This window comes from Nyctereutes procyonoides, unplaced genomic scaffold (genome assembly GCF_905146905.1).
Source record: "Nyctereutes procyonoides isolate TBG_1078 unplaced genomic scaffold, NYPRO_anot_genome, whole genome shotgun sequence".
NCBI classification, from domain to species: domain Eukaryota; kingdom Metazoa; phylum Chordata; class Mammalia; order Carnivora; family Canidae; genus Nyctereutes; species Nyctereutes procyonoides.
Window position 1 is genome coordinate 103,446 of NW_026575112.1, and position 26,286 is coordinate 129,731.

The 26,286-nt window shown below is 37.3% G+C and overlaps 3 protein-coding genes and 1 non-coding gene across 4 annotated transcripts; 3 read left to right on the forward strand and 1 right to left on the reverse strand.

The window, feature by feature from the left end:
* Positions 1 to 176: 176 nt before the first annotated feature.
* On the forward strand, positions 177 to 1,112 carry LOC129514945 (olfactory receptor 1030-like). The gene has a single exon (XM_055333637.1). The coding sequence runs from the start codon at positions 177 to 179 to the stop codon at positions 1,110 to 1,112; it is 936 nt and encodes a 311-aa protein (XP_055189612.1).
* A 444-nt stretch (positions 1,113 to 1,556) lies between these two features.
* Positions 1,557 to 1,632, reverse strand: LOC129514972 (small nucleolar RNA SNORD19). Its single transcript, XR_008665513.1, has one exon. It is a non-coding gene; the product is annotated as a small nucleolar RNA SNORD19 (small nucleolar RNA).
* A 12,196-nt stretch (positions 1,633 to 13,828) lies between these two features.
* Positions 13,829 to 14,764, forward strand: LOC129514926 (olfactory receptor 1030-like). Its single transcript, XM_055333616.1, has one exon. The coding sequence runs from the start codon at positions 13,829 to 13,831 to the stop codon at positions 14,762 to 14,764; it is 936 nt and encodes a 311-aa protein (XP_055189591.1).
* Positions 14,765 to 25,099: 10,335 nt separating this feature from the next.
* Positions 25,100 to 26,068, forward strand: LOC129514892 (olfactory receptor 5M11). The gene has a single exon (XM_055333584.1). It carries the CDS (start codon positions 25,100 to 25,102, stop codon positions 26,066 to 26,068), a length of 969 nt encoding a protein of 322 aa, XP_055189559.1.
* Positions 26,069 to 26,286: the final 218 nt, after the last annotated feature.

Below are 26,286 nucleotides of genomic sequence, written 5' to 3' on the forward strand. Positions count from 1 at the left end.
TAATGTAGATGTTAAAATATCAATTGCATACTGACTAAGCTATTTTTAATGTCACAAATGTTTACAAGTTTTAGGGAAGACTTATCAGATGACATGATGGGGGTAACAGATATGTGACAAGAGACATGCATTTTCATTTCCTTCTTTTAGCCCTCATTTGAAGCAACACACACACAATGTTAAAGAACAACTACACAGCAGTGACTGAGTTTATTCTCCTGGGACTGACAGATCGAGCTGAGTTGCAGCCTGTCCTTTTTGTGGTCTTCCTAGTCATCTACCTTATCACAGTGCTTGGCAATGTTAGCATGATTTTGTTAATCAGAAGTGACTCAAGACTTCACACTCCAATGTACTTCTTCCTCAGTCATCTCTCTTTTGTGGACCTCTGTTATACCACCAGTGTCGCTCCACAGATGCTGGTTCATTTCTTATCCAAGAGAAAAGCCATTTCCTTCCTGGGTTGCCTTCTGCAATTCCACTTTTTCATTGCCCTGGTGATCACCGATTATTATATGCTCACAGTGATGGCCTATGACCGCTACGTGGCCATCTGCAAACCCCTGTTGTATGGCAGCAAGATGTCCAGGTGTGTCTGCTTCTCTCTCGTTGCCACCCCTTATATTTATGGCTTTGTGAACGGTCTGGCACAGACCATCCTGATGCTTCGCCTCTCCTTCTGTGGACCCAATGAAATCAACCACTTTTACTGTGCAGACCCACCTCTCATAGTCCTTGCCTGCTCAGACACTTATGTCAAAGAAACTGCCATGTTTGTGGTGGCTGGTTTCAATCTCACCTGTTCTCTAGCCATCATTCTCATCTCCTACCTTTTCATTTTCTCCACCATTCTGCGCATCCACTCTGCTGAGGGGAGGCGCAAAGCCTTCTCCACCTGTGGGTCCCATTTGACGGCTGTCACCATCTTTTATGGGACTCTGTTCTGCATGCACCTGAGACCTCCTTCTGAGACATCTGTAGAACAGAGCAAAATTGTTGCCGTGTTTTATATCTTTGTGAGTCCTATGTTAAACCCTTTTATTTATAGCCTGCGGAACAAAGATGTTAAAAATGCAATCAGGAAAGTTTTCCAAAGGAAATTGTTAAGTTAAGTTGACACTTTGGCCACAGGTAGGTAGTGTATCATATTATCTGACCAACTAATGAGCATATTTAAAATTAGGAAGTCACTCTGTCTTGACATGTTTTTTATATTTTGTTAATCACATATGGAACTTGAGAGAAGGTATCAAATTATTTGCTAATAGTGATAGTTCCATCTCAGTAAATTAAAAAAAAAAACTCTTAGAAATTTAAGGACAAAACCAGAAGGCATTCTTTTTGCTTCTTGAGTATAAAAAAGAACAGAAAATTCCATCCATCTTACTCATACAAGTAGTAATAAGAGACAGAGTTACCAAATGATCCTATGTCAATGACTATTTGAGATTTTAGTTTTTAACAATTTCCAAACTAATATCCAGAACCTTCTCAATCACCATAGGTGAAAATTTTATTTCCCTTTTTCTCTTCATAGAAATCACATAACAATGATTGTCTTTGTGTATCTCAGATTTTGCTCTAAACAGTATTTAGAACAATAAATCTGTTCTAATGATATCCTCATTCATAAGACTTTTGATAGATTGGCAACTTTCCTTATAGATTGTTTTTATATCAATATTCATTCCCATAATAAAAGTGATTTAGTGGTCATTTTAAATGTGTCATTATGAACTATTTCCATTTTATATTAAGAAATAGAAAATAATGTAAAGACAACCTATGCAAGGAAACTAATCATTATTGTCTTCACCTATGCCAATTTTGCTTCAGACATTTGACATAATCAAATATTTTCAAATTGAGCCCTCCCTGACTATGTTCCTCTCTCCTTTGCCTGCACTAACCTCTCATTGAATTTAATGTTTTGTATTTTTTTAATCCCTAAGTAGACTTCTAATATTTGCTGGTCTTTATGTATCCACAGAATTACATAAAATTATTTTGGTACATTTAAACTTGTTGTAAATGAAATCATGCTCTCCTGTAAGTTATTCTATTTTCATGAAATATTGTTAGATTCATCCATGCTGAATTATGTAGCATCATTTTCACTCAGATAGTCTATATCAGTATATAAATATACCACAGATGCTCTATCCATTCTGTTAATGATTTTTCTTGTTCCTGGATAATATGAAAATCTAGGAAGACATTTTCCTTTGAAATTTTCAGTATGTACCATTTCAAGAGATCCTCTCATGTACACTCCTTGGAAGGTAATTTCTGGTTCATAAGAAAAGAGCATCTTTAAATTTAGGAGATATTGCCAAATTGCTCTACCAATGTGCTTTCCTGCAAACGCTGTGTGAGATTGGTCTTCACTCCATATTCTTGCCAATACTATATATTGCTAGGCTTTCAAAATGTCTTCCAATCTGATCAGTGTAAAATGGCTTCATAAGGGATGTGAAGTGTTTTTAAGTGCTTTGATGCTAATGGCAGAGTTTTCTTTCTTTTCCTTTTTTTTAGTTGTATGTCTATATTCTTTGTTCTTTGTTCAGGTGGGTTGTTTTATCTTTATTCCATACATTTGTAGTAGCTGCTTTCATATTGTCTACCAGGTACTAACCTTTTAATGATATCTGCAATGTCGATGCTTCAACCTGTTTGTAGCTTGTACTTCACTTTGTGCCAGACACACTTGGTGGGATAGAAATTTTTCATTTTAACAGACTTCAAATTTTAATGTTCCTTTATGGTTTTGCTTTGTATGTCTTGTTGAAACAACTCTTTCCTATTATAAAGATATTCTCCTGTATTTTCTTTCAATGCTTTGAAACATTTCATGTTTAAGTCTTTATTTTTGCTGGTATTATAAATGTTGCAAAACAGTCTTTAATTCTGATCTTTAGTGAAAGAAATTTGTTTTATATTTTTTAAAAAAGACTCCATTCATTTCTCGTTAAGATTTGAGTGAAAATTCTGTCATGTATCAAGCTTTCATATTTGTGTCAGTCTGTTTCTGGTTCTCTCTTGTAGGACCTCAATGTAGTAGACTATATTTATAAAAATAGTTTTATCACCCCTTTTTCTGGAAGTTTGAACACTGGAGAATATTCTTGAAGCATCTCTGAGAGAAGATACAATTAAGACGTATAGAAATACTTTATTCTCCAGATTTCAGGCCTGTTATCTTCCCAGAAGGCACAGGTACCACTTCATTGTGCCAAAGGTGTGGCTATGAGAATGAACAAGAAAAAAAAGCTATTCGTAGTCTCTACTGAGCTCTGTGTCTGCCCTTTTGTTTGGTACTTGCCATCACAGGGCTTCTTTACCCAGGGGGGTTGGCATGTGTTGCAATTTGTCATCAGTTGTGCATGCCTTGCTCATCCTTTCTTTCTTCCCAGGCTGGTCCGATTCCCAAACCTGAATCTGCCACATGCAGATGTAAGAGTTCACAGGAAAATAGCAACAAAAGTGAAGTGTTATGTTTTTCCCTCTTCAGGCATTAGAAGTGGTCCAATCCCACTGAGCAATTTGTACATTCATCCATGTCATGGCACCCTACTGCTCACCTTCGGCTTTTTCTTCTGAGACTACTAGTTCTGGAAGTCAATGATGTCAAAAAAACACTCTCAGAAGAGATAGGCTGAGCACAGCAAAATTCTATGAATTCTAAGTCAATCTAGTTAATTTTTACATATATCTTCAGAATGCCTACAAATGTTTAATTGCTTCATATATAAAAAACGAGAGAGATGTTTATGGATTTGTTTTTCCTCCTTTGTATTTTTCCTCTTTTATTAAATCATGTACAGTAATGAACTAGCATTATCCCTTTTAGCATTTTGCATTTTCTATCCCATCTTTGGTGATTAAGATTTGAAGTGTTTTTGTCTATATTCATATTTCTCCAGCAGTATTTTTCATTGTTTTTGTTAATTGTTGCCCATTATATGTATTTTTACCTTTTTGCTTTCAGGTTCTTAGTCCTTTAATTGCTGAGTTTCATAATTTATTGTGAATATACATACTTAGATCTATTTTCTAACAACTTCCTTTGTATTTCTAAAATATGTTATTTATCTTTTCCTCCCTTTTCCTTGCATGAATTAAATTGTGTTTTCTAAATAACTTTGATTAATGATTTTATCATCTCCAGATTGTCAGCTTCAGAAGGCAAGGTCCTTGTCTGCTTTTGCTCATTTTTTACTTTATTTATTTTTCAAGATTATCTATTTATTTATTTAGTTAGTTGTAAAAATATTTATTTATTTATTTATTTATTTATTTATTTATTCAAGAGAGGCACAAAGAAAGAGGCAGAGACATAGAGGGTGAAGTGGGCTCCTTGCAGGGAGTCTGCTGTGGGACTCAATCGCTGGACCCAGGATTACTACCTGAGCTGAAGGCAGATGCTCAACTACTGAGCCATCCAAAATTATTTATTTTAGAGATATAGTGCTTGAGTAGGGGGAGAGGAAGCAGGAGAGGGAAAGAATCATTAAGCAGACTCTTCACTGAGCATGGAGCCCTACGTTGGGCTCAATCTCAGGACCCTGAGATCATGACCTCAGCCAAAACTAAAAGTAGGACGCTTGTCATTCAGCTGGCCCTTACTCATTATCTTAAATTCAGCATATTCCCCAAATATGTGGGGAATATAAGTGATTCTTAATAAATCTGGATTAACAAGCACTCATTATATCATTTGCATTACAACCTGATGGTTAACTCTCCTCTGCCTTACTTTCCACCATTATCTTAATGAATTCTTACCTATTGAAAACACAACTGTGACACTTTATATATCCCTGATTTATCCATCCCACCATGATACAGAAACTGTTTAAGAACACAAATCTTGGGATCCCTGGGTGGCGCAGCGGTTTAGTGCCTGCCTTTGGCCCAGGGCGCGATCCTGGAGACCCGGGATCGAATCCCACATTGGGCTCCTGGTGCATGGAGCCTGCTTCTCCCTCTGCCTGTGTCTCTGCCTCTCTCTCTCTCTCTCTCTCTCTCTCTCTGTGTGTGTGTGTGTGACTATCATAAATAAAAATTTAAAAAAAAGAACACAAATCTTTACACTTTATCTTATATTCTCTACAGTGGTAGAGTGGTAAATACAGTGGTATTTGACAGTACAGTGGTAAATACAAAATTTTCCTTGGATATTTTTAACCCTGTGGATGAATGACTGAATGAGTGAATGAACAAATGAATGAATGCCAGTGAATCTGGAGAAAGTTAAGCACAATGTGAGCTTGTCCATTTCTTAGTGAAACTATCAACAACATGATATCAAGGACTATCGACTGGCCTGTTTGAATCCCAGACTCATAATTTGTAATTTGCCTTGGCCAGGGAAAGTTACTTAATCTTTCTAAGCCTCAGTTTCCCATCTGTAAAATGAAGATAATAGTACTAATGCCCCATGGAGTTGTGTAGAAAATTACTGGACTCATGCTTGCAAAGTGCTAAGCCTAATACCTGGCACATATTACATGTCCAATGCCTAAGGCCTATAATTAATTCCCCTCATTCTGATTTATTTCCTGTGGTTTCTTACACAAATTAGTCACTTACTCCATTTCAACTCCCTACAGATTTCATTTTTATGAGAGAAAGAAGTATGCTCCATAAAATGCAAAGTTACCTGGGAGGGGATAACCAAGACTTGTTGCATCTTCACAGAATTAGGTACACACTGCACACTCCTTACATTATTCCAAAAGTATCTGTTGATCAACTATCATCTTCCAGGGCCTAGGCTACATGCTGAGATCATGGTCCTGGCCCAGATGGGCTTTCAATGTCGTGGTGGCAAGAGAGACCATGGCAGGTAATTAAACAGGGTGTGTTAGACTGGGATGGGGGCAGGGTGCCCGGAGCACTAGGGTCTTGGTTCAGGGGGGACAGAGAAAGCCTCTTTTGAGAAGACATGTATTTGAGCCTTTCCTATGGGCAGAACAACTTGAATCTGGGGGGACTGAAGAAGGAGCTGAGTGGAGAGGAAGCTCGGAGAATATTTAAAGCCAGTTATGTATGGACAGAAGGACAAAGTGTGACTGCAGGTTGAGGCATGACAACTACATACAATTGAAGATGGAGTCCACTTGGGACATGAAGACAGGCATGGAAGTCTACCCTGCTACTTAGCAGCTCTATGGCACTGGGAATGTTAATCCATCCCTGGCGCTTAAGTGGAACCTCTGTCTCTTTAAGTCAAATGTTCACGATGGAGTCCCTGCCTCTTGGGTTACTTTGAGGACATGGAATTATCTACCTGAGAGTTGTCCACACCTAGGAAGTATTCACCAAGGCATTTGACAACGACCTGTGTGTTTCACCATTCTACCTGTGACTCACTTTCCCCAAGACTTTGACGTTCATCAGAGGGGACATTCTGAGAGCTCTGGATTTTAGGAGAAGACATAGTTTTAGAGTGAAAGAACAAAATGAAAAAAAAAAATCAACCTATCATCCAAATTTGAAGTTGAATCTCTTTTGTGTGCCTTCCCCAGAGGTCTTAGGGTAAACAGGGAATTTGAAATTAAGGACTATAAAATTGAGACATGTGATTAGCTTTCTGATCTGAGAATGTCCCAATTAATCCCAGACGCATGATTCCCCATGTAACACTCATCGCTGCTATTCTCAAATTCTTCTGAGATTTGCTTGAAGACCTGTCCCTACCTCCCATATCCTGGTATAAATGCAGCTACATTTACAGCTTAGAAGGGCCTCAGTGAACTTCCTTAATCAGAGGTGAGAAAACAGGTGCATTTTAGAACCAGAAGTAAGTCATTGAAGTTAGAACATTTTTATGTTCTTCATTTTTAGTCAGGAAGGGACTGCAAGAAAGTCTTAAACTGAGGCACACTAATTTATATCCTGTTTGCTTGAAATATGCCATGCAATGCCTCTTGTTCTCAGCTTCTGAGTTTGAACCTCAATGAATTTCCCTGACAGCAGGCTTTTGAGATTTCCATTGATCTCCCTGGAACATATTTTATAGACATTTCATGGGTGCAAAAGAACTAAGAAAGGCAAACAATAATTCTCCTAACTAACATAGTGAAATGCAAGGACATTTTAAGGCATGGGATAGAGCTTACCCTAAATGAAGTCCTTAGAGTGAGTACTAGATCTATGATCCCCTTATGTTTTTTTGGTAAGATTGTAAGTGGATTCATTTATCTTGCTTTAACATTATTATTTTCATTAGTTTTTTTTCATTGAATTCATATAAAAAATAAGCTGAAAGACCATTCCTACAATGAATTCTTGCTAAAAGTTTTTATTAACTTTTCTTCCTTTATTTTGGAAACAAAAGTCTTCTCATTCACTCATAATTGAATGGGCTACAAAATTCATCTAGGCAGCTAACCTTTGACCTGTGTTACCCTCTAGCATATTCTTACCAGGGCTCTATCATTGCTTTGTGATTTTTTTTTCTCCTTCGCATTTTCTTTTTTCTCTCCTCATTTTGCAGAGTTGGGTGTTTTCCATCCTCTTTTATATCCCCAGATGACCAACAGGTATATGTAGATGCTCAACATCACTACCCATAAGGGAAATGCAAATCAAAACCACAATGAGATGTCCCCTAATATCCATCAGAGTGGCTAGAATCCAAAAGATAAGAAAAAAGTGTTGGCAAAGATGTGGAGTAAAAGCAACACTCATTCACTGTGGATGAATAATTGGTGCTGTCACTGTGGAGGATAGTACAGAGATTCCTCAAAAATTAAGACAGAAATATTGTATAATCCAGTGATTTCACTACTTGGTATTTACCCAAAGAGAAGAAAAACACTAATTCAAAAACATATATGGACAACTATGTTTGTTGCAGCATTGTTTAAAATAGCCAATATGTGGAAGCAACTCATCTTCATAGATGAATAGATAAAGAAAAAACATATAAGTATACAATAGAATATTACTTAGCCATTTGTGACAACATAGATGGACCTCGAGGTTGTTATGCTAAGTGAAATAAGCCAGATAGTAAAAGATAAATACCATATGATTTCACTTATTTGTGGAATCTAAAAAAAAAAAAAAGAAACAAAAACAAAAGAAATTAATAAACAAGAAGCAGAAACAGATCCTTAAATACAAACTCATGGTAGCCAGTGGAGATATGGGTAGGAGAGGGACAAAATGGAGGAAAGGATGTAGGAGATACAGGATTCCAGTTTTGGAATGAATAAATCATGGGCATAAAAGGTATATCATAGGGAATATAGTCAATGATACTGTAATAGCTTTATGGTGACAGATGGTAGCTACACTTGGGATTAGGATAGCATATACATATTATTTATAGCATAATATATAAGAGCTGTCAAATCAGTATGTTGTACACCTGAAACTAATGTAACATTGTGTCCCATTTATGTACGTTATATGTGTCAACCATGTGTATATATAAAGAATAGAGCAGTAATAATGGATATCAGTTATTTTAGTTGTACTAAGTATGACTAACAATTTAAGAAGGAATGACAAAATATGAAAGTATCGATGCTAAAGAAAAATGTAAATTTTGCAATAGCTAGAGATAATCTAAATGCTATCTTTAGTGGTTTCTGAAAACTAGCAACTAGAGACAACTAGCCATATGGATATGAAACCATCCATTAATTTACCATGTGACTTTGAGCATTTAACTTTCTATTCTCAGCCTTAGCTTACCCCTATGTAAGATGAAACACTTGGCTTAATTACTCTTTTTTTAAAAGAATTATTTATTTATTTATTTGAGAAAGAGGAAGGGCAGAGGGAGAGAATCTTCAAGCAGACTCCCCACTGAGAGTGATCTCAGGACCCATGAGATCATAACTTGAGCCAAAACCAAAGATCTGACACTCAACTGACTTAACCACTTACGTGTGCTTTGGCTTAATTATCTCTAAAATAACTTCCATATGGAATATTTTGTGATTGGTGAGATTCTATGGATTTTAGCACTTAAATCCTTTCATGTAGTATTCACTCAATATGTTCCATGAAATAAATGGATTCTTAAAAATCACAACAATTTAAGGCAGAATTTTTTTTAAGTCATGAAAATGATATTAGTCTCTGGGAAAGAATGAAACTAAGAGGGAATAGTCAGGGATAAAGTTTTCCTGGTATGCATAAACAGATGAAAGGGGCAGGGAGCCTGATGCGGCACTTGATCCCAGATCCCAGATCACGACCTGTGCCGAAGGCAGGCGCCTAACCGCTGAGCAACCCAGACGTCCCGAGGCAGAGATTTCTAAATGACTTTGGGGAAAAGTTTTAAAGGACTTTTTGAATTCCTCTTACTACTTCCCCCACACAATTATCTAAGTAGGGTGAGTGGAGATGGGTGAGATTATGGAAAGGATTTTTGCTGCTGCCACACAGACAATACAAGGCATCTAATTCTCTATGTGATTCATGAACATGTCTCAACTCAATCAGGTGTGGTGACTGGCCATGGCTCTGGAAAGGGAAAGAAGGACCAAGAGTTATGCTCGGTGACTTCATTTCAGAAGGAAGGAACAGAAAAGCATGTTTAAGCCACATTGTCAAATCCAATTCTACCTGCAACAATGCTGCTATGGACAATAGCTGACTCCTATGTGTAGTCCTCAGTTGATTCAAGATCCAGAAAGAGGGTAACTCAATAGTCTTTTCTGAGCTCCAGGCCAGAATCTTCAAAACCCAGATCTATCCCAAAACTATAACAAAATGAATAATCATTCTTGCTGCTACTACTTCCATTGCAACAGTATGAAGAACTACCACTCAGGCCTGTGTTAGGGACACAGCATAAAACAACATTTCACTCAGACTCTTTACCTGATGAGAATTTAGTGAAAGGACACAGAATACAGGCAAAGCTACAGAAATTGACCCAAGAAGTTGAAGCATCTGGAAGCTAGCAGCAGAAAGAAGAGCCCATCCCCTGTTCTGAAATGAGCATGCAGTGACCACAACCACTCAAAGAGAGCTAGAAGCAGGAAGCAAGTCCCTGGCCACCTTCTTTCCCAACACACAGCTCAGGAGGAGTTTTGCTTGGAAGGATGCAGCCATTCTAGCACCTTCATTGTGCATCTGGGAGAGAATGGGAAGTAAATAGAGCTCTTTTTCTCTTTCTCCCACCTCTGATATCCTGCTGGTTTCTGGGTTGGCCAAACTCACCTGAAACTGGACACCCAAGGAGCTCTATTTGTGTGATCCATAAGGGTTCAACTTGAGGGGGACAAAGGAGAAAGAGAAGAAAAGGCAAACGGCCTGGGTAGGGTGAGGTGACAAAGGGAGAATCACCAGCAAACATTTTTATATTACCGGTGTATTCATAATGTTCCCATAGTACACACATAGCCATGTGTTCTTATTCCTATTAAAAAGATAAAGCTGGTGGCGCAGTTGGTTTAACATCTGGCTCTTGATTCTGGACCAGGTCATGATCTCAGGGTCCTGTAATGGAGCCCAGTCTTGAGATCCCTGCTGAGCATGGAGCCTACTTGAGATTCTATCTCTGCTTCTCTTTCTGCCCCAAACCTCTCTCTCTCTCTCAAAAAAAAAAAATAATAATGGTAAAGCACAATGCTCAGAATTAGTAAATAACTTGTCCATGTTCAACAGAAGTTAGTCAATCTACCAATGGCATTCTAGACTCCAAATCTTTCTCTGTATATTAGGTACCATTCTACTTTATATGTTGTAAACAAGAGAACCTATTACTCCCCCAGTCAAAAAATAATAAGATATTCACCCATAACTAAAATAAATGATGGATCCCATTCTTTTATGATTCTCAGGAGATTTGATTCCCTGTTGATACTGGGGAACAGGCCCAAATCAAGTCCTCAACAAACTCAGAATTTGCAAGAGAATAAGATAGTGGCTGTTCATAGTCTGAATGACTTGCTGCTAGGAATAATTAAACCATAGGGATTTGGTCCCTATATGACAAATCTGTTATAAACTCCTCAGGTTCTTCTATCCATGCTATCATTGGGAAATCAGGCTTCTTGCAGAGGTAGGATTTGGTTTTATGAAAATATAGCTTGGAATGAAGAAATAAATCTTTTAATCAACACAAATAAAATTATGGGCTGAAACATATTATGATGAATTAGCAAATGCCTTGATCTAAATTTTAGTGATCTTCTAAAAGTACAAGTATTTATAAATGTTCAGTAGAGTAGTACTTCAAATGGAAACAAAACTGACCGGAGAAGACATTCATTCCATATATAATGATAGACTGGCTCCATTTGGGAAAGCATTGTTCTAGGTGCCACTGAGGCTATAGGTAATGATTAGATAAACTCTTGTCCCTGAGACTCACACTTTGATGTTGAGTGGTATTTTATTTTTAAAAATATTTTATTTAGTTATTTGAAAGAGCCAGCAGGAGTGGTGAGCTGGAAGGACAGAGGGAGAGAGAGAAGGAGACTCTCCAGGGAGCAGAGAGCCCAGAGTGTGGCTCAATTCCAGGATCCTGAAATTATGACCTGAACAAAAGGCAGACACTGAGCTGACTGACCCATCCAGGTACCTCAATGTTGAGGGTTATTTTAGGCTAGACCTGGATATTCCACTCAATATAATAATAGCTACAACTTATTAAGTGCTTCCTACATGTCAGACATGTTTTAAAATTTTACCTGAATTAAATCCCTCATAGAAGGGAGTTACAGTGAGAACCAAATTTTATGCATGAGGAAATTCAGACACAGAGAGATGGGTAACTTGGTCAATTCCCATAGCTAGGAATTGGACATGTGGGCTTTCTGGCGAGGAGGTCTCACTGAGGACTTCCAATATCTGTTGACCTTGATGACTGTCAAAACCTAGCTATGAATACTTTCTCTTACTTCATGAAGAAAATTAGGGAGTGGTGTTAAAAATCTTTCCGATTCCTTCCAAGTTAATGATGCTACTCTTTATAATTATAAGCGTCCTGTTGTATAATGCTCTGTACCCCTTCACAGAGAGTCGGCCACTCTTAGGTTTATGATCTACATTAATTATTTAAAGTTAATTAAAAATGCATTTCATGAAGATGCCTTCACTCAATCTTTTCCACTTTAAACTGAATTATGACCACCTACTAGGAGACATCAGTCTTCTTGAAATAAAGACCAACCATCTACAATCTTTGGGTGCCCGTATAGTTCCAGCAAGCATCTATGTGAGAAAGTTTCAGTGTGAGGGTGAATGTTAAGAAAGCAAAGCCTCACGTGTCCCCAGAACCACATCTGTCTCCCTACAAATACTTGTCTCTGAGTTTTTCTTTGTTCAAATCACATAGGATGTTATGTTTTTTTTCATTGAAAGAAAGTTATTGCCACAAAATACTCAGTTAAATTATCTAAAGTGTTAAAGTTTGCATTGCATCATTAACCCTACAGTAACAAAGAAGAGACATTAATTATTTTGACACTTGATTTATGTGTTAATAAGCAAATATTTATTAAAATACCACCCCAGCACTGAAGAGTATTCAAAACAACAAAATAAATATGATTACATTGATTTAGGTGATTTTATTTTTATTTTATTTTATTATCCTGGTCTTTAAGTCCAAAATCCACAAGTGCAGAGTAACATACATGGGACAACACGTGGACAACACAATGAACAACACAATAGACAAGAATGTTGGAGATATTTACAAAGTACCTTACAATGATCCCTGTTCTGCCTTGGCCCCATAACTCTTAGTAAGAAGTAGTGTAACATTCCACACCTGGGTGTGTGTTAATGAAGGGTGGTATAGGTTTTCCAGGATGGTCTTTATGGTACTTTCAACCTACAGACATGTGGGGAAATGCACTTGAGGTATCTTATGTCTTGTCTCAGTTGTATGATCAATATTATTATTTCAGCAAGAATATTTACATGTATTTTAAAACTCAGAATTTATGTTATAGAATATTTTTAAATTTTGGTGAGAGTTAAAAGGAGGTAGAGTTATAAGTATTATAAAGTGTGGATATGTTCGTTAATCGTTTTTTCATTATTTTCTCCTCCCCCATGCCTGAGAGCCTTTTAATGCATGTTTTCCCTAATTTCTCTTCCAATGAACCATTGATACCACTGATATATATGTATGTGTATATCTTATACATAGATATGTTTGCGTGTGTGTATATATATGTGTGTGTATATATATGTACAGTTTTTATACTCTACATTATTTTTTAATACTAAAAATATAATTGACTTTTGTGCCTCATGAACCAAATTTTGGCCCTGATTTTTGGCATTAATAAACAATACAAAGGAGATCCGATGCTGAGTCTTAAAAGTTAAGTAAGATTTGGTGATATAAGGACCACCTGAGCAGAGGACACATAAAGGAAAGGACATGCATTGCTGAGTGGGAACAAATGCTTGAAATGATCTTGAGTCAAGAGGGGCAGGAGGACAAAACCTAGTTCTACAGGGATATGCATCATTTGATTCAGTTGTGCAAAACAGATGATGATTTATTTACCACATCAAAAATACACTGAGAAAGCAAGGATTGCCATGTCCCCCCTACCAAAAAGCAACATTTAAGGACATTTTAAGTGCACTAATGTAATAAATCTTGCAGATAAGGTAAAGTTTTTTCAATGTGAAGACTTTCAGGAAAGCATTTAAAATATTACTGCCTTTATAAAAGGAGCTCTCTACTAATTTAGATATTTAAAATATCAATTGCATTGACTAAGCTATTTTTTTATGTTGCAAGTGTTTAAAGTTTTAGAGAAGACTTATCAGATGACACGATGAAACATTTATATCCCTTCTTTTAGCCCTCATTTGAAGCCACGCACACACAATGTTAAAGAACAACTACACAGCAGTGACTGAGTTTATTCTCCTGGGACTGACAGATCGAGCTGAGTTGCAGCCTGTCCTTTTTGTGGTCTTCCTAGTCGTCTACCTTATCACAGTGCTTGGCAATGTTAGCATGATTTTGTTAATCAGAAGTGACTCAAGACTTCACACTCCAATGTACTTCTTCCTCAGTCATCTCTCTTTTGTGGACCTCTGTTATACCACCAATGTCTCTCCACAGATGCTGGTTCATTTCTTATCCAAGAGAAAAGCCATTTCCTTCCTGGGTTGCCTTCTGCAATTCCACTTTTTCATTGCCCTGGTGATCACCGATTATTATATGCTCACAGTGATGGCCTATGACCGCTACGTGGCCATCTGCAAACCCCTGTTGTATGGCAGCAAGATGTCCAGGTGTGTCTGCTTCTCTCTCGTTGCCACCCCTTATATTTATGGCTTTGTGAACGGTCTGGCACAGACCATCCTGATGCTTCGCCTCTCCTTCTGTGGACCCAATGAAATCAACCACTTTTACTGTGCAGACCCACCTCTCATAGTCCTTGCCTGCTCAGACACTTATGTCAAAGAAACTGCCATGTTTGTGGTGGCTGGTTTCAATCTCACCTGTTCTCTAGCCATCATTCTCATCTCCTACATTTTCATTTTCTCCACCATTCTGTGCATCCACTCTGCTGAGGGGAGGCGCAAAGCCTTCTCCACCTGTGGGTCCCATTTGACGGCTGTCACCATCTTTTATGGGACTCTGTTCTGCATGTACCTGAGACCTCCTTCTGAGACATCTGTAGAACAGAGCAAAATTGTTGCCGTGTTTTATATCTTTGTGAGTCCTATGTTAAACCCTTTTATTTATAGCCTGCGGAACAAAGATGTTAAAAATGCAATCAGGAAAGTTTTCCGAAGGAAATTGTTAAATTAAGTTGACACTTTGGCCACAGGTATGTAATATGTATATCTCATTATCTGGCCATTTGATGAGCATTTAAAATTAGCAAGTCACTTTCTGTCATTATATATTTTTTGCCTTCCATAATTTGCCAATAGACTTAGAAGATATCAAAATATTTGCTAGCATTTAAAGTGTCATCTCAGTGAATAATAGTAACAACAACAATAATAATAAACATTCATAGAAATTAAAGACAAGATTGAAGTCATTGCTATGCTCTATAAATCAACAAACAACAAAAGGCAAAAGACAGATATACCAAATGATGCTATGTCCATAATCATCTGTTTGATTTTTGTAGTGCTTAATAATTTTCAAACTAAATTCCAGAAACTTCTCAACCATAGCAGGTAAGCATTATTTTTCTCATTTCTTTTTGCCTTTATAGGCAAAATAGATCATGTAGTAATTAAGATCCTTAGGTATCTAAGATTACTCTAAAAAATATCTTTATAGTGATAATACTGGTTTGATGGAATCCTCATTCATAAGGGTTTTGATGGAATGGCATATTTTCCTTAGAATTTTTAAAAAATTAATATCCACCCCCATCATAAAACTGGTTTTCTGGTTTCACTTGTTAATTTTTCATTAAGAATCATTTCCAACACACGCTAAAAAATAATATAAAAACCTGTGCAAGCAAAAGTGATCATTATTAAGTGTTCACCCATGCCAGTTTTTGCTTCAGACATTTCACATAATCAGTCTCAAACTGAGCCCTTCCTGCCTGATTCTATTCCTCTCTTCATTGCCTGTACTCAAGTCTCATTGAATTTAGTATTTCTTATCTCTGTATAGAGTCCTAATATTTGCTGGTCTTTATGTATCCACAAAATTACATAATGTTATTTTGGTATATTTAAGACTTGTTATAAATTAAAATATGCTATATTTCTGCAACTTATTCTATTTTCATGAAATATTTTAGATTCATCCATGCTGAATTATGTAGCATCAATTTTCACTGAGATAGTCTACATACCATATAAATATACCACAGTCTATCTCTTCATTGAATTATTGATAGATGAATACATTTTTCTTATTCCTGGATAATATGAAAATGTGGCAATGCATTTTCCTCTGAAATTCTCAGTGTGTACCAGTTCAAGAGATCCTCTCATGTATATTTCCTGGAGGGTAATTTCTGGTTCATAAGAATAGAGCATCTTAAATTTAGGAGATATTGTCAAATTGCTCTACCAATGTGCTTGCCTGCAAACGCTGTGAGAGATTGGTCTCGCTCCATATTCTTGCCAATACTATATATTGCTAGGCTTTCAAAATGTCTTCCAATCTGATCAGTATAAAATGGCTTCATAAGGGAGGTGAAGCGTTTTTAAGTAGTTTGATGCTAATTGCAGAGTTTTTGTGTGTTTCGTTTTTTTTTTTTTTAGTTGTACATATATATTCTTTGTTCTTTGTTCAGGTGGGTTGTTTTATCTTTATTCCATACATTTGTAATAGCTGCTTTCATATTGTCTACTAGGTACTAACCTTTGAATGATATCTGCAATGTCGATGCTTCAACCTGTTTGTAGCTTGTACTTCACTTTGTGCCAGACACACTTGGTGGGATAGAAATTTTTCATTTTAACGGACTTCCAATTTTAATGTTTCTTTATGGTTGTGCTTTGTATGTCTTGTTGAAACAACTCTTTCCTATTGTAAAAATATTCTCTTGTATTTTCTTTCAACACTTTGAAATATTTCATCTTTAAGTCTTTATTTTTGCTGGTATTATAAATGTTGCAAACAGTCTATAATTCTGATCTTTAATGAAAGTAATAAGTTTTATATTTTTTTTAAAAAAGACTCCATACATTTCTCATTAAGATTTGAGTGAAAATTCTGTCATGTATCAAGTTTTCATATTTGTATCAGTCTGTTTCTGGTTCTCTCTTGTAAGTCCAATCTTTCAATTCCTTCCTTGATGTAGTAGACTATATATATTTTTTTAAATTTTTATTTATTCATGATAGTCACACACACACACACACAGAGAGAGAGAGAGAGAGAGAGAGAGAGAGAGAGAGAGAGGCAGAGACACAGGCAGAGGGAGAAGCAGGCTCCATGCTCTGGGAGCCCAACGTGGGATTCGATCCCGGGTCTCCAGGATCGCGCCCTGGGCCAAAGGCAGGCGCCAAAGCGCTGAGCTACCCAGGGATCCCAGTAGACTATATTTATAAAAATACTTTTACCACCCCTTTTCTGGAAGTTTGAACACTGGAGAATTTTCTTGAAGCATCTCTGAGAGAAGATACAATTAAGACATATAGAAATACTTTATTCTCCAGATTTCAGGCCTGTTATCTTCCCAGAAGGCACAGGTACCACTTCATTGTGCCAAAGGTGTGGCTATGAGAATGAACAAGAAAAAAAAGTTATTCGTAGTCTCTACTGAGCTCTGTGTCTGCCCTTTTGTTTGGTACTTGCCATCACAGGGCTTCTTTACCCAGGGGGGTTGGCATGTGTTGCAATTTGTCATCAGTTGTGCATGCCTTGCTCATCCTTTCTTCCTTCCCAGGCTGGTCCAATTCCCAAACCTGAATCTGCCACATGCAGATGTAAGAGTTCACAGGGAAAATAGCAACAAAAGTGAAGTGTTATGTTTTTCCCTCTTCAGGCATTAGAAGTGGTCCAATCCCACTGAGCAATTTGTACATCCATCCATGTCATGGCACCCTACTGCTCACCTTCGGCTTTTTCTCCTGAGACTACTAGTTCTGGAAGTCAATGGTGTCAAAAACACTCTCAGAAGAAATAGGAGCTGAGCAGAGCAGGTTTCTATGAGGTCAAGGTCAATCCTATTGATTTTTTAAAAAGATTTTCATATTCCTACAAATGATTTAATATTTTGTTTCTAAAAACTGAGAGATATGGTTATGATTTTCTTTATTTATGTTTGTAATTTTTTCCTTTTATCATCTTATGTCAATTAACAAGCTAGTTTTACCACTTTTATCATTATGTACTTTCTCAACTTTGCGGAGTAAAATCTAAAAGTGTATTTTTCCTGCTATTCATGTATCTTCAGCGGTATTTTTTAAATTGTTTTTGGTTACTTGATGCCTATTATGTACATTTCTACCCTTGGCTTTGAGGCTCTGAGTCCTTTTAAACATGAATTTCATATTTTATTGTGGAGATACATATTTAGGAATATTTTTTAACAATTTATTTTGTCCTTGAATGCATTTTCTCTATGGTTTTCTCCCTCTCCTGCCATGAATTAAATTGCATTCTTTAAACTCATTTTTAGTTTTTGAGTCTACTTTTTGTTTGATTATTATACATTGTATTTTCTATTTTTTAAAAGATTTTATTTATTTATTCATGATAGACACAGAGAGAGAGAGGCAGAGACACAGGCAGAGGGAGATGCAGGCTCCATACCAGGAGCCCGACACAGGACTCGATCCCGGGACTGGGCCGAAGGCAGGCGCCAAGCCGCTGAGCCACCCAGGGATCCCCTGTATTTTCTATTTTTAATAAATTTCTTTAAATTTGGATAGACATAATGATTTACCTAAGTCTTCATTACTCATATTGGCATGTAGTAATAAAAGGATTATGAAGTATTTTAATTGTGGGTACTGCTGCTTCTATCTTATATGGTGTCATGAAGTATATGATATATAATTGATAATAAATTATAACTTAAAAATAAACTGTTGCGATATTATGTCACATATGACTGTAATTATAATTTTGTTGCATATTATTAATGTTCCTTTAATATTAGTGTTTTTGTCAATGACTCACTACTGTTCTCTTTGCATTCACTTTTCATCTTGGGTCAAGTTTTCACCTACATGATTTATACTCTTATTTATTAGTCCTTAATGACAGTTCCTATGAGAGAAACTCTGTTTTTACTTTTCTAAAACTGTCTCAATTTAATTTTTAACTCTCAAGGAGGAATTCTTTTGGGTAAGGCTTTAGATAGGTTGATATTTTCTTTCAACATGTAGAACATATTTAATTTTCTGGCCTGTAATAATTTGTTCTTGAAAAGATTGTATTACTAGATTATCTGTTATTTCTGTGTAGGTAAATTTTCTTCCCATTTTAAATTTGGTGTTTTTAGTTTCAACTTTTGTCTTTGTTGGTATTAGCTATTTTTTCCTGCTCCATCTTTGGTGGTTCTGTGGCTAATTTCTCTGAGTAAGCCCTATCTTCTATGTTCTCACAGTATCATGAATCTTTAATGTACGGGACTTTTCACAACTCTGAGTTAACATCTGTATATTTGTGTGATTAATTCACAATTGTGTCATCTCCAGATTGCCAGCTCCATAAGACAAGGTTCATATCTGGTTTTTCTCACAATTGTGGACAATTTAAAATATTAAAGCCAGTATTTTTCTCAAACCTAGAATATAGATCATTCTCAATAGATAAATATTGAATAAACTATTATTATGCCCTTTTCATTATGATTAGCTCATTGCAGGCTCTATCTCTACCACTTTCCAAAATGATTTTCACAAATTCTACTCATTGAAAACATGACCATGAAATTTTAAATATGCATACCTCATTCCACCGACCATGAAACAAACTGTTTAAGGACACAAATCTTTTCACTTTCTCTTATATTCTCTACATTGACAGTACAGTGGTAAATACAAGATTATCCCTGAATGTTTTAACACTCATTCATCCTGACTGTGGGGGAGGGAACCCTGAGGCCACCGCTGTTCCCGAGGTGTCCACTGGGGGTGGAAAGTCCCCCACTTTGGACGGGCAGCTTCTCCTGCCCACTGCCCCACGCACGGCCCCCACCTCCACTCCACACCAGGTCTGAGCTGCTGGGAAGAATGGATGAATGAGTGAATGAATGAATGAACAAATGAATGAATGCCAGAGAATCTGGAGAAAGTTTAGCACAGTGTGAGCTTGTCACATTTCTTGGCTAAACTATCAACAACGCAACATCAAACCCTACTGACTGGCCTGTTTGAATCTCAGGCTCCCAATTTATAATTTGCTTCTGCCCAGGAAAGTTACTTAATCTTTCTAAGCCTCAGTTTCCCATCTGTAAAATCAAGATAATAGTACTAACGCCCCATGGAGTTGTGTGAAAAATTACTGGACTCATGCTTGCAAAGTGCTATGTCTAAGTCTGGCACATATTACATGTCCAATGCCTAAGGCCTATAATTAATTCCCTTCATTCTGATTTCTTTCTTGTGGTTTCTTACCCAAATTAGTCACTTACTCCATTTCATCTCCCTACAGATTTCATTTTTATGAGAGAAAGAAGTATGCTCCATAAAATGCAAAGTTACCTGGGAGGGGATAACCAAGACTTGTTGCATCTTCACAGAATTAGGTACACACTGCACACTCCTTACATTATTCCAAAAGTATCTGTTGATCAACTATCATCTTCCAGGGCCTAGGCTACATGCTGAGATCATGGTCCTGGCCCAGATGGGCTTTCAATGTCGTGGTGGCAAGAGAGACCATGGCAGGTAATTAAACAGGGTGTGTTAGACTGGGATGGGGGCAGGGTGCCTGGAGCACTAGGGTCTTGGTTCAGGGGGGACAGAGAAAGCCTCTTTTGAGAAGACATGTATTTGAGCCTTTCCTATGGGCAGAACAACTTGAATCTGGGGGGACTGAAGAAGGAGCTGAGTGGAGAGGAAGCTCGGAGAATATTTAAAGCCAGTTATGTATGGACAGAAGGACAAAGTGTGACTGCAGGTTGAGGCATGGCAGCTACATACAATTGAAGATGGAGTCCACTTGGGACATGAAGACAGGCATGGAAGTCTACCCTGCTACTTAGCAGCTCTATGGCACTGGGAGTGTTAGTCCATCACTGGCGCTTTAGTGGAACCTCTGTCTCTTTAAGTCAAATGTTCACGATGGAGTCCCTGCCTCTTGGGTTACTTTGAGGACATGGAATTATCTACTTGAGAGTTGTCCACGCCTAGGAAGTATTCACCAAGGCATTTGACAACGACCTGTGTGTTTCACCATTCTACCTGTGACTCACTTTCCCCAAGACTTTGACGTTCATCAGAGGGGACATTCTGAGAGCTCTGGATTTTAGGAGAAGACATAGTTTTAGAGTGAAAGAACAAAATGAAAAAAATCAGCCTATCATCCAAATTTGAAGTTGAATCTCTTTTGTGTGCCTTCCCCTGAGGTCTTAGGGTAAATAGGGAATTTGAAATTAGGGACTATAAGATTGAGGCATGTGATTAGCTTTCTGATCTGAGAGTGTCCCAATTAATCCCAGACGCATGATTCCCCATGTAACACTCATCACTGCTATTCTCAGATTCTTCTGAGATTTGCTTGAAGACCTGTCCCTACCTCCCACATCTTGGTATAAATGCAGCTACATTTACAGCTTAGAAAGGCCTCAGTGAACTTCCTTAACCAGAGGTGAGAAAACAGGTACATTTTAGAACCAGAAGTAAGTCATTGTGTTTTTATGTTCTTCATTTTTAGTCAGGAAGGGACTGCAAAAAAGTCTTAAACTGAGGCACACCGATTTGCACAGTGTTTGCTTGAAATATGCCATGCAATGCCTCTTGTTCTCAGCTTCTGAGTTTGAGCCTCAATGAATTTCACTGACAACAGGCTTTTGAGATTTCCATTGATCTCCCTGGATAATGTTTTACTGATCTGTCACTAGTACAAAAGAATCAAGAAAGGGGAAATTTCTACTTGCTATGGAAAAAAACAAGGACATTTTCAGGTATGGGTTGACGCTTCCTCTAGCAGAAGATTTCTTATAGTTGGAGCCAGGCAATCTGTGAGGCCTTTCTATTTATCTATCATATATCTCTTATCTATCTATCATCTATCTATCTATCTATCTATCTATCTATCTATCTATCTATCTATCATCTATCTATCTATCATCATCTATCTATCATTTATCTATTATCTATCATCTCTTTATCATCAATCTATTAACTATCTATGCATCTACCTATCTATTTATCTATCATCTATCTTTCACCTATCTATTTATATTTTGGAAAGATTTTGAGTTTGTGCATTTTGGTTCCATAGTTTCAATGGTTTCATGCGATTTTTAATGAGGTTTGTATTTAAAAAATAAAAAAGAAACTTAAGGAGCTTTCTTTCAATAAATTGTTGCTAAGAGTTTTTCCTTAATCTTACTTCCTTTTTTTTTTTTTTTTTCAGAAATAAAGTCTTTTTCTCATTCATTTGTAATTGAATGGACTACAAAATTCATCTAGATAGCTGGCCCATTCAGCAGAGTTGCCCTCTGGCATATTCTCACTGAGGCTGAATCCTTGCCTGAGTTTTTTTTTTTTTTTTCTTTTATCCTTATTTTTACTTCTTGTTTTCACAGAGGTGCTCTCCTGTATCCCCATTGCCATCTCTGTTAGCCCCTGTGCTCTAGGAGCACCTGGCTTCTTAGGTATGCACTTGGTGCAGTTGACATCACCCTGTTTCCAACAGTGTTAAGCTAGTTTTCATGCCCTGCTGTCACCATCTTGAAATGCTTAATATGTTTGGAACATGGATAACTTACTCTCTTATTTTGTACTCAACCTTGTTTATTATATAGTTAATCCTAGTTCCAGGTTTTACCATTTGCAGCTTCGTGCTGTCCCTTTGAAACTACTTTGCTTTTTCTTTCCTCATTAGTTAGAGGTTTTGTCTGGTTGTAATCTACTAAACCCAGAACCCATTGTTCAGAAGATGCTTAGCTTTTACTCTGGCCTGATGTGGGCAGCTGGGTCATCTGTGATGTTCTTTCTCTTCAAACACACGTTCTTCATAATCTTTTTTTAGTGCCTTCCTTCACTTAGCAGAACTTTTGCTCTACTTTCAAGTGGATATTTCTGGATCCCGCACAAGTCACTGAGGTCACAAGTCAAGACCATTTCAGATCCCAAAGGTGGTCATTAAGTGACATGCAACAAATGAGTTTTTCTGCAAATGATCCCCTAAGTCCAATTTCCTACAGTATCTTTTATAAATCCGAAATGCTCACATCCTGATCTTTTCTCTGTCCTGGGAAAATCATCTACACTCTTTCTGGGGTTTTCTGGGTGCAAATGAATATGAAATTATCTCCTAAGCCATCCTGCTGATGTCACTTAAAGAAATATGCTTTTCAAAGGTAATTTTCTGCTAGGCACTTCTGGAAGAGAAGCTACAACTCTCCACTGACTCCTGTTCTGCAGTGAAGGTCATTGCTATTCTTGGTAGGAAACTCATAAGTAGAGATGAATCAGGCTTTCAAAGAAGGGAGTCATTTACATTTTAGGGAATATCTAAGCTGGGACTTTTGCACTCCTCTGCATGAAACCCATACGTGTACACACATCTCTAGCAGTTCCAAAGATCACATATGCTGCCTTTGCCTCTGTTCTTTATTATTCCTAGAATACTGTTCTTAAAATAAGCTTCTTGCTTGTTCTCATCCTCCTTCAGTTTGTTGCTAAAAAAAGTCACCTTTTCATGAATATTTCAGTGATGTTACTATTTAAAAGTTGAATGCCCTCTCTATAAAACTCCATTTTCCTAATTTTTCTCTTATAACACAGCTGTTTGAATCACCATTTACTTACTTTCACTACTCTGTGTCTCTGTCCACTAGATGTGAATGCCAGGAGGGCAGGGATTTTTGAAGAGTCTATTCATTTTGGTATCTATAGGGCCTAATCACATGATATGTTGAGTATCAATAAACACTTATTTTATGAACATCTTGTTTGATGTCCACAATGACATTACAAGCAAGCAGAACAGATGTAATCATTCCCATTTACAAATGAGGAAATGAAGTAACTCATGGATGAGGATCATTGCTCATTATCAGTAACTGTTATTGGTATATTCAACAAATGTAAACTACTTACCCTTCTGGGTAAAGGAGATAAAGTGCAAAAAGACATTGTCATTGGCTCTCTAAAACTTAGACTAAACTAAGTGTCAGTGACTCATTTTGAAATGAGATAAGAATTGGACAGGTTTTAAAAAATTGAATATGAGAGAAAGGGCAAAAAAAAAAAAGCATTTGAGAGAAAGGAAGAGAAACTTAAGCACTAATTATGATGTAAAGGAGAGCTACAAAGCCATAGGGATTGCCATACCTCTAGGTAGATACAAGTTGTGATTAACAACTTAAGTACTAACTATGCAAACCTTGTTTTTTTATTGACACATTATGTCCTTGCTGTAGACTGTTCACAAAATACTGAGTAAGAATTCATTTGATCTGGTGATTCTTTGTTCATTTATTTTCCTTAAGTTTATTAGACCACTGTGACTGTGCCTTTTAAAATTGTGAATCTGGGAACATCTGCTTTATAACCTCCTGGATGATTGTTACATATGAAGATCTCCACATCCCACATAAAAGGTTCTCAAGCAAACTTTCTGTGACTTTTCTTGATTAAGAAGTTTTCCAAGCAATTTCTTTGTATATTAAAATTCACAAAGCTCTTAATTCTCCTCAGAAAATGACATCATGACAAGCTCCATGGGGATACAGAGATGATTAAAATACTTGTAAGTAGTCCATTTTTCATGTTTACCCTATTTTTTTCTTCTCTTTTTAAAATTTGACATAAATATGTACTTAGAAGTCAGAGTACACAGGGCATTTGGGTGGCTCAATCGGTGGAGCATCTGACTCTGTATTTCAGCTCATGTCATGATCTCAGTATTATGAAATTAAGCCCCTCATTGAGCTCTGTGCTCAGCATGAGCTCTACTTGAGATTCTCTCTCTCTCCCTCTGCCCCTACCCCGCCTGCCACCCTCCATGCTCTTCCTCTCTCTAAATAAATACAATCTTAAAAAAAAAAAAGAGAAGTCACAGGGCAATAATGAGCTAGACTTTGTCCTTGCCCCTGAGGATGGAATATACAAGGAGTGGAAAGTAGACACATTATGGAGATGTAATGTGCTACAGAATGAATGTGTGCTGGAATCATAAAGCCTACTGAGCCTAATAGCATAGGGAGAATTTGAGAGGCAAAAAATATTGCAGGAAGAAAGGATATGTAGCTCGGTTGTATGTATGGATATAAGAATAGGTGTAAGTATAGTTACCTATAGGTATAGCTATAGGTGTAACTGTAAGTATCTAAATAGAGAAATATAATGGCAATTCAGTATAAAGACAAATTAAATAATGTATTAGTAGGAGTACAAAGTCTGTTTATGGTAGGATTCATTTTGAAAGACACATGGAAGAATTGAGAAAAATCATTTCAATAGTCAGTAATATGATTTATACCTTCCTGTCTGCATTATTTCTATTGTTTCCAGTGCAGGTCCAAACTCTCAGAAAATGTCTGTCACAAATGACAGTGCAATAAGAGAATTCATTCTCCTGGGGCTCACAGATCGTCCCGAGCTCCAACCTCTCCTCTTTGTGCTCTTTCTGGGTGTGTACCTCGTCACCCTCTTGGGCAACCTGGGCATGATGGTATTAATCAGGCTGGACTCCCGCCTTCACAAACCCATGTACTTCTTCCTCACTAATTTGGCCTTTGTAGACTTGTGCTACACCTCAAATGCAACCCCGCAGATGTTGACTAATTTTTTATCAGAGAAGAAGACCATCAGTTTTGCTGGCTGCTTTACGCAGTGTTACATTTTCATTGCACTTCTCCTCACTGAGTTTTACATGCTGGCAGCAATGGCCTATGACCGCTATGTGGCCATATGTAACCCTCTACATTATAGTATGAAAATGTCCAGGCGTGTCTGCATCTGCTTGGCCACATTTCCTTATGTCTATGGATTCTCAGATGGGCTCTTGCAGGCTATCCTGACCTTTCGCTTGAACTTCTGTAGATCCAATGTCATCAACCACTTCTACTGTGCTGACCCGCCACTGATTAAGCTTTCTTGCTCTGATACTTATGTCAAAGAGCATGCCATGCTCATATCAGCTGGCTTCAACCTCTCCAACTCCCTCAGCATCATCCTGGTATCCTATGCTTTCATTATTGCTGCCATCCTCCGGATCAAATCAGCAGAGGGAAGACAGAAGGCATTCTCCACCTGTGGTTCCCACATGATGGCTGTGACCTTATTTTATGGGACGCTCTTCTGCATGTATGTAAGACCACCAACAGATAAGACTGTCGAGGAATCCAAAATCATAGCAGTCTTCTACACCTTTGTGAGTCCAGTGCTTAATCCACTGATATACAGTCTGCGGAACAAAGATGTAAAGCAAGCCTTGAAGAATGTCCTCAGAAGAAATATGGTCATTAAGATGAGACTGCCTCCAGTTTCCAATAAATCATAGCTAAACCTTTGGCTCAAATATCTTTGCATTCTGATGATGTATTTTTATATTCTCTATGAATATTCTCAAATATCTCATCTAAAAGTCTCAGGTCTGGGAAAAAATGACCTTCACTTACTAATCTAATCCCTCAACAAGCGATCCACTGAGCAGCAGCAACAGCATTATCTTGGGGTTTGTTAGAAATTTAGCACCACATTCTGCACTTAGATCCACTA

Bases quoted from the DNA above. Each gene is read 5' to 3' on its own strand.
- LOC129514945 (XM_055333637.1), top strand. From the start codon at position 177: ATGTTAAAGAACAACTACACAGCAGTGACTGAGTTTATTCTCCTGGGA.
- LOC129514926 (XM_055333616.1), top strand. From the start codon at position 13,829: ATGTTAAAGAACAACTACACAGCAGTGACTGAGTTTATTCTCCTGGGA.
- LOC129514892 (XM_055333584.1), top strand. From the start codon at position 25,100: ATGTCTGTCACAAATGACAGTGCAATAAGAGAATTCATTCTCCTGGGG.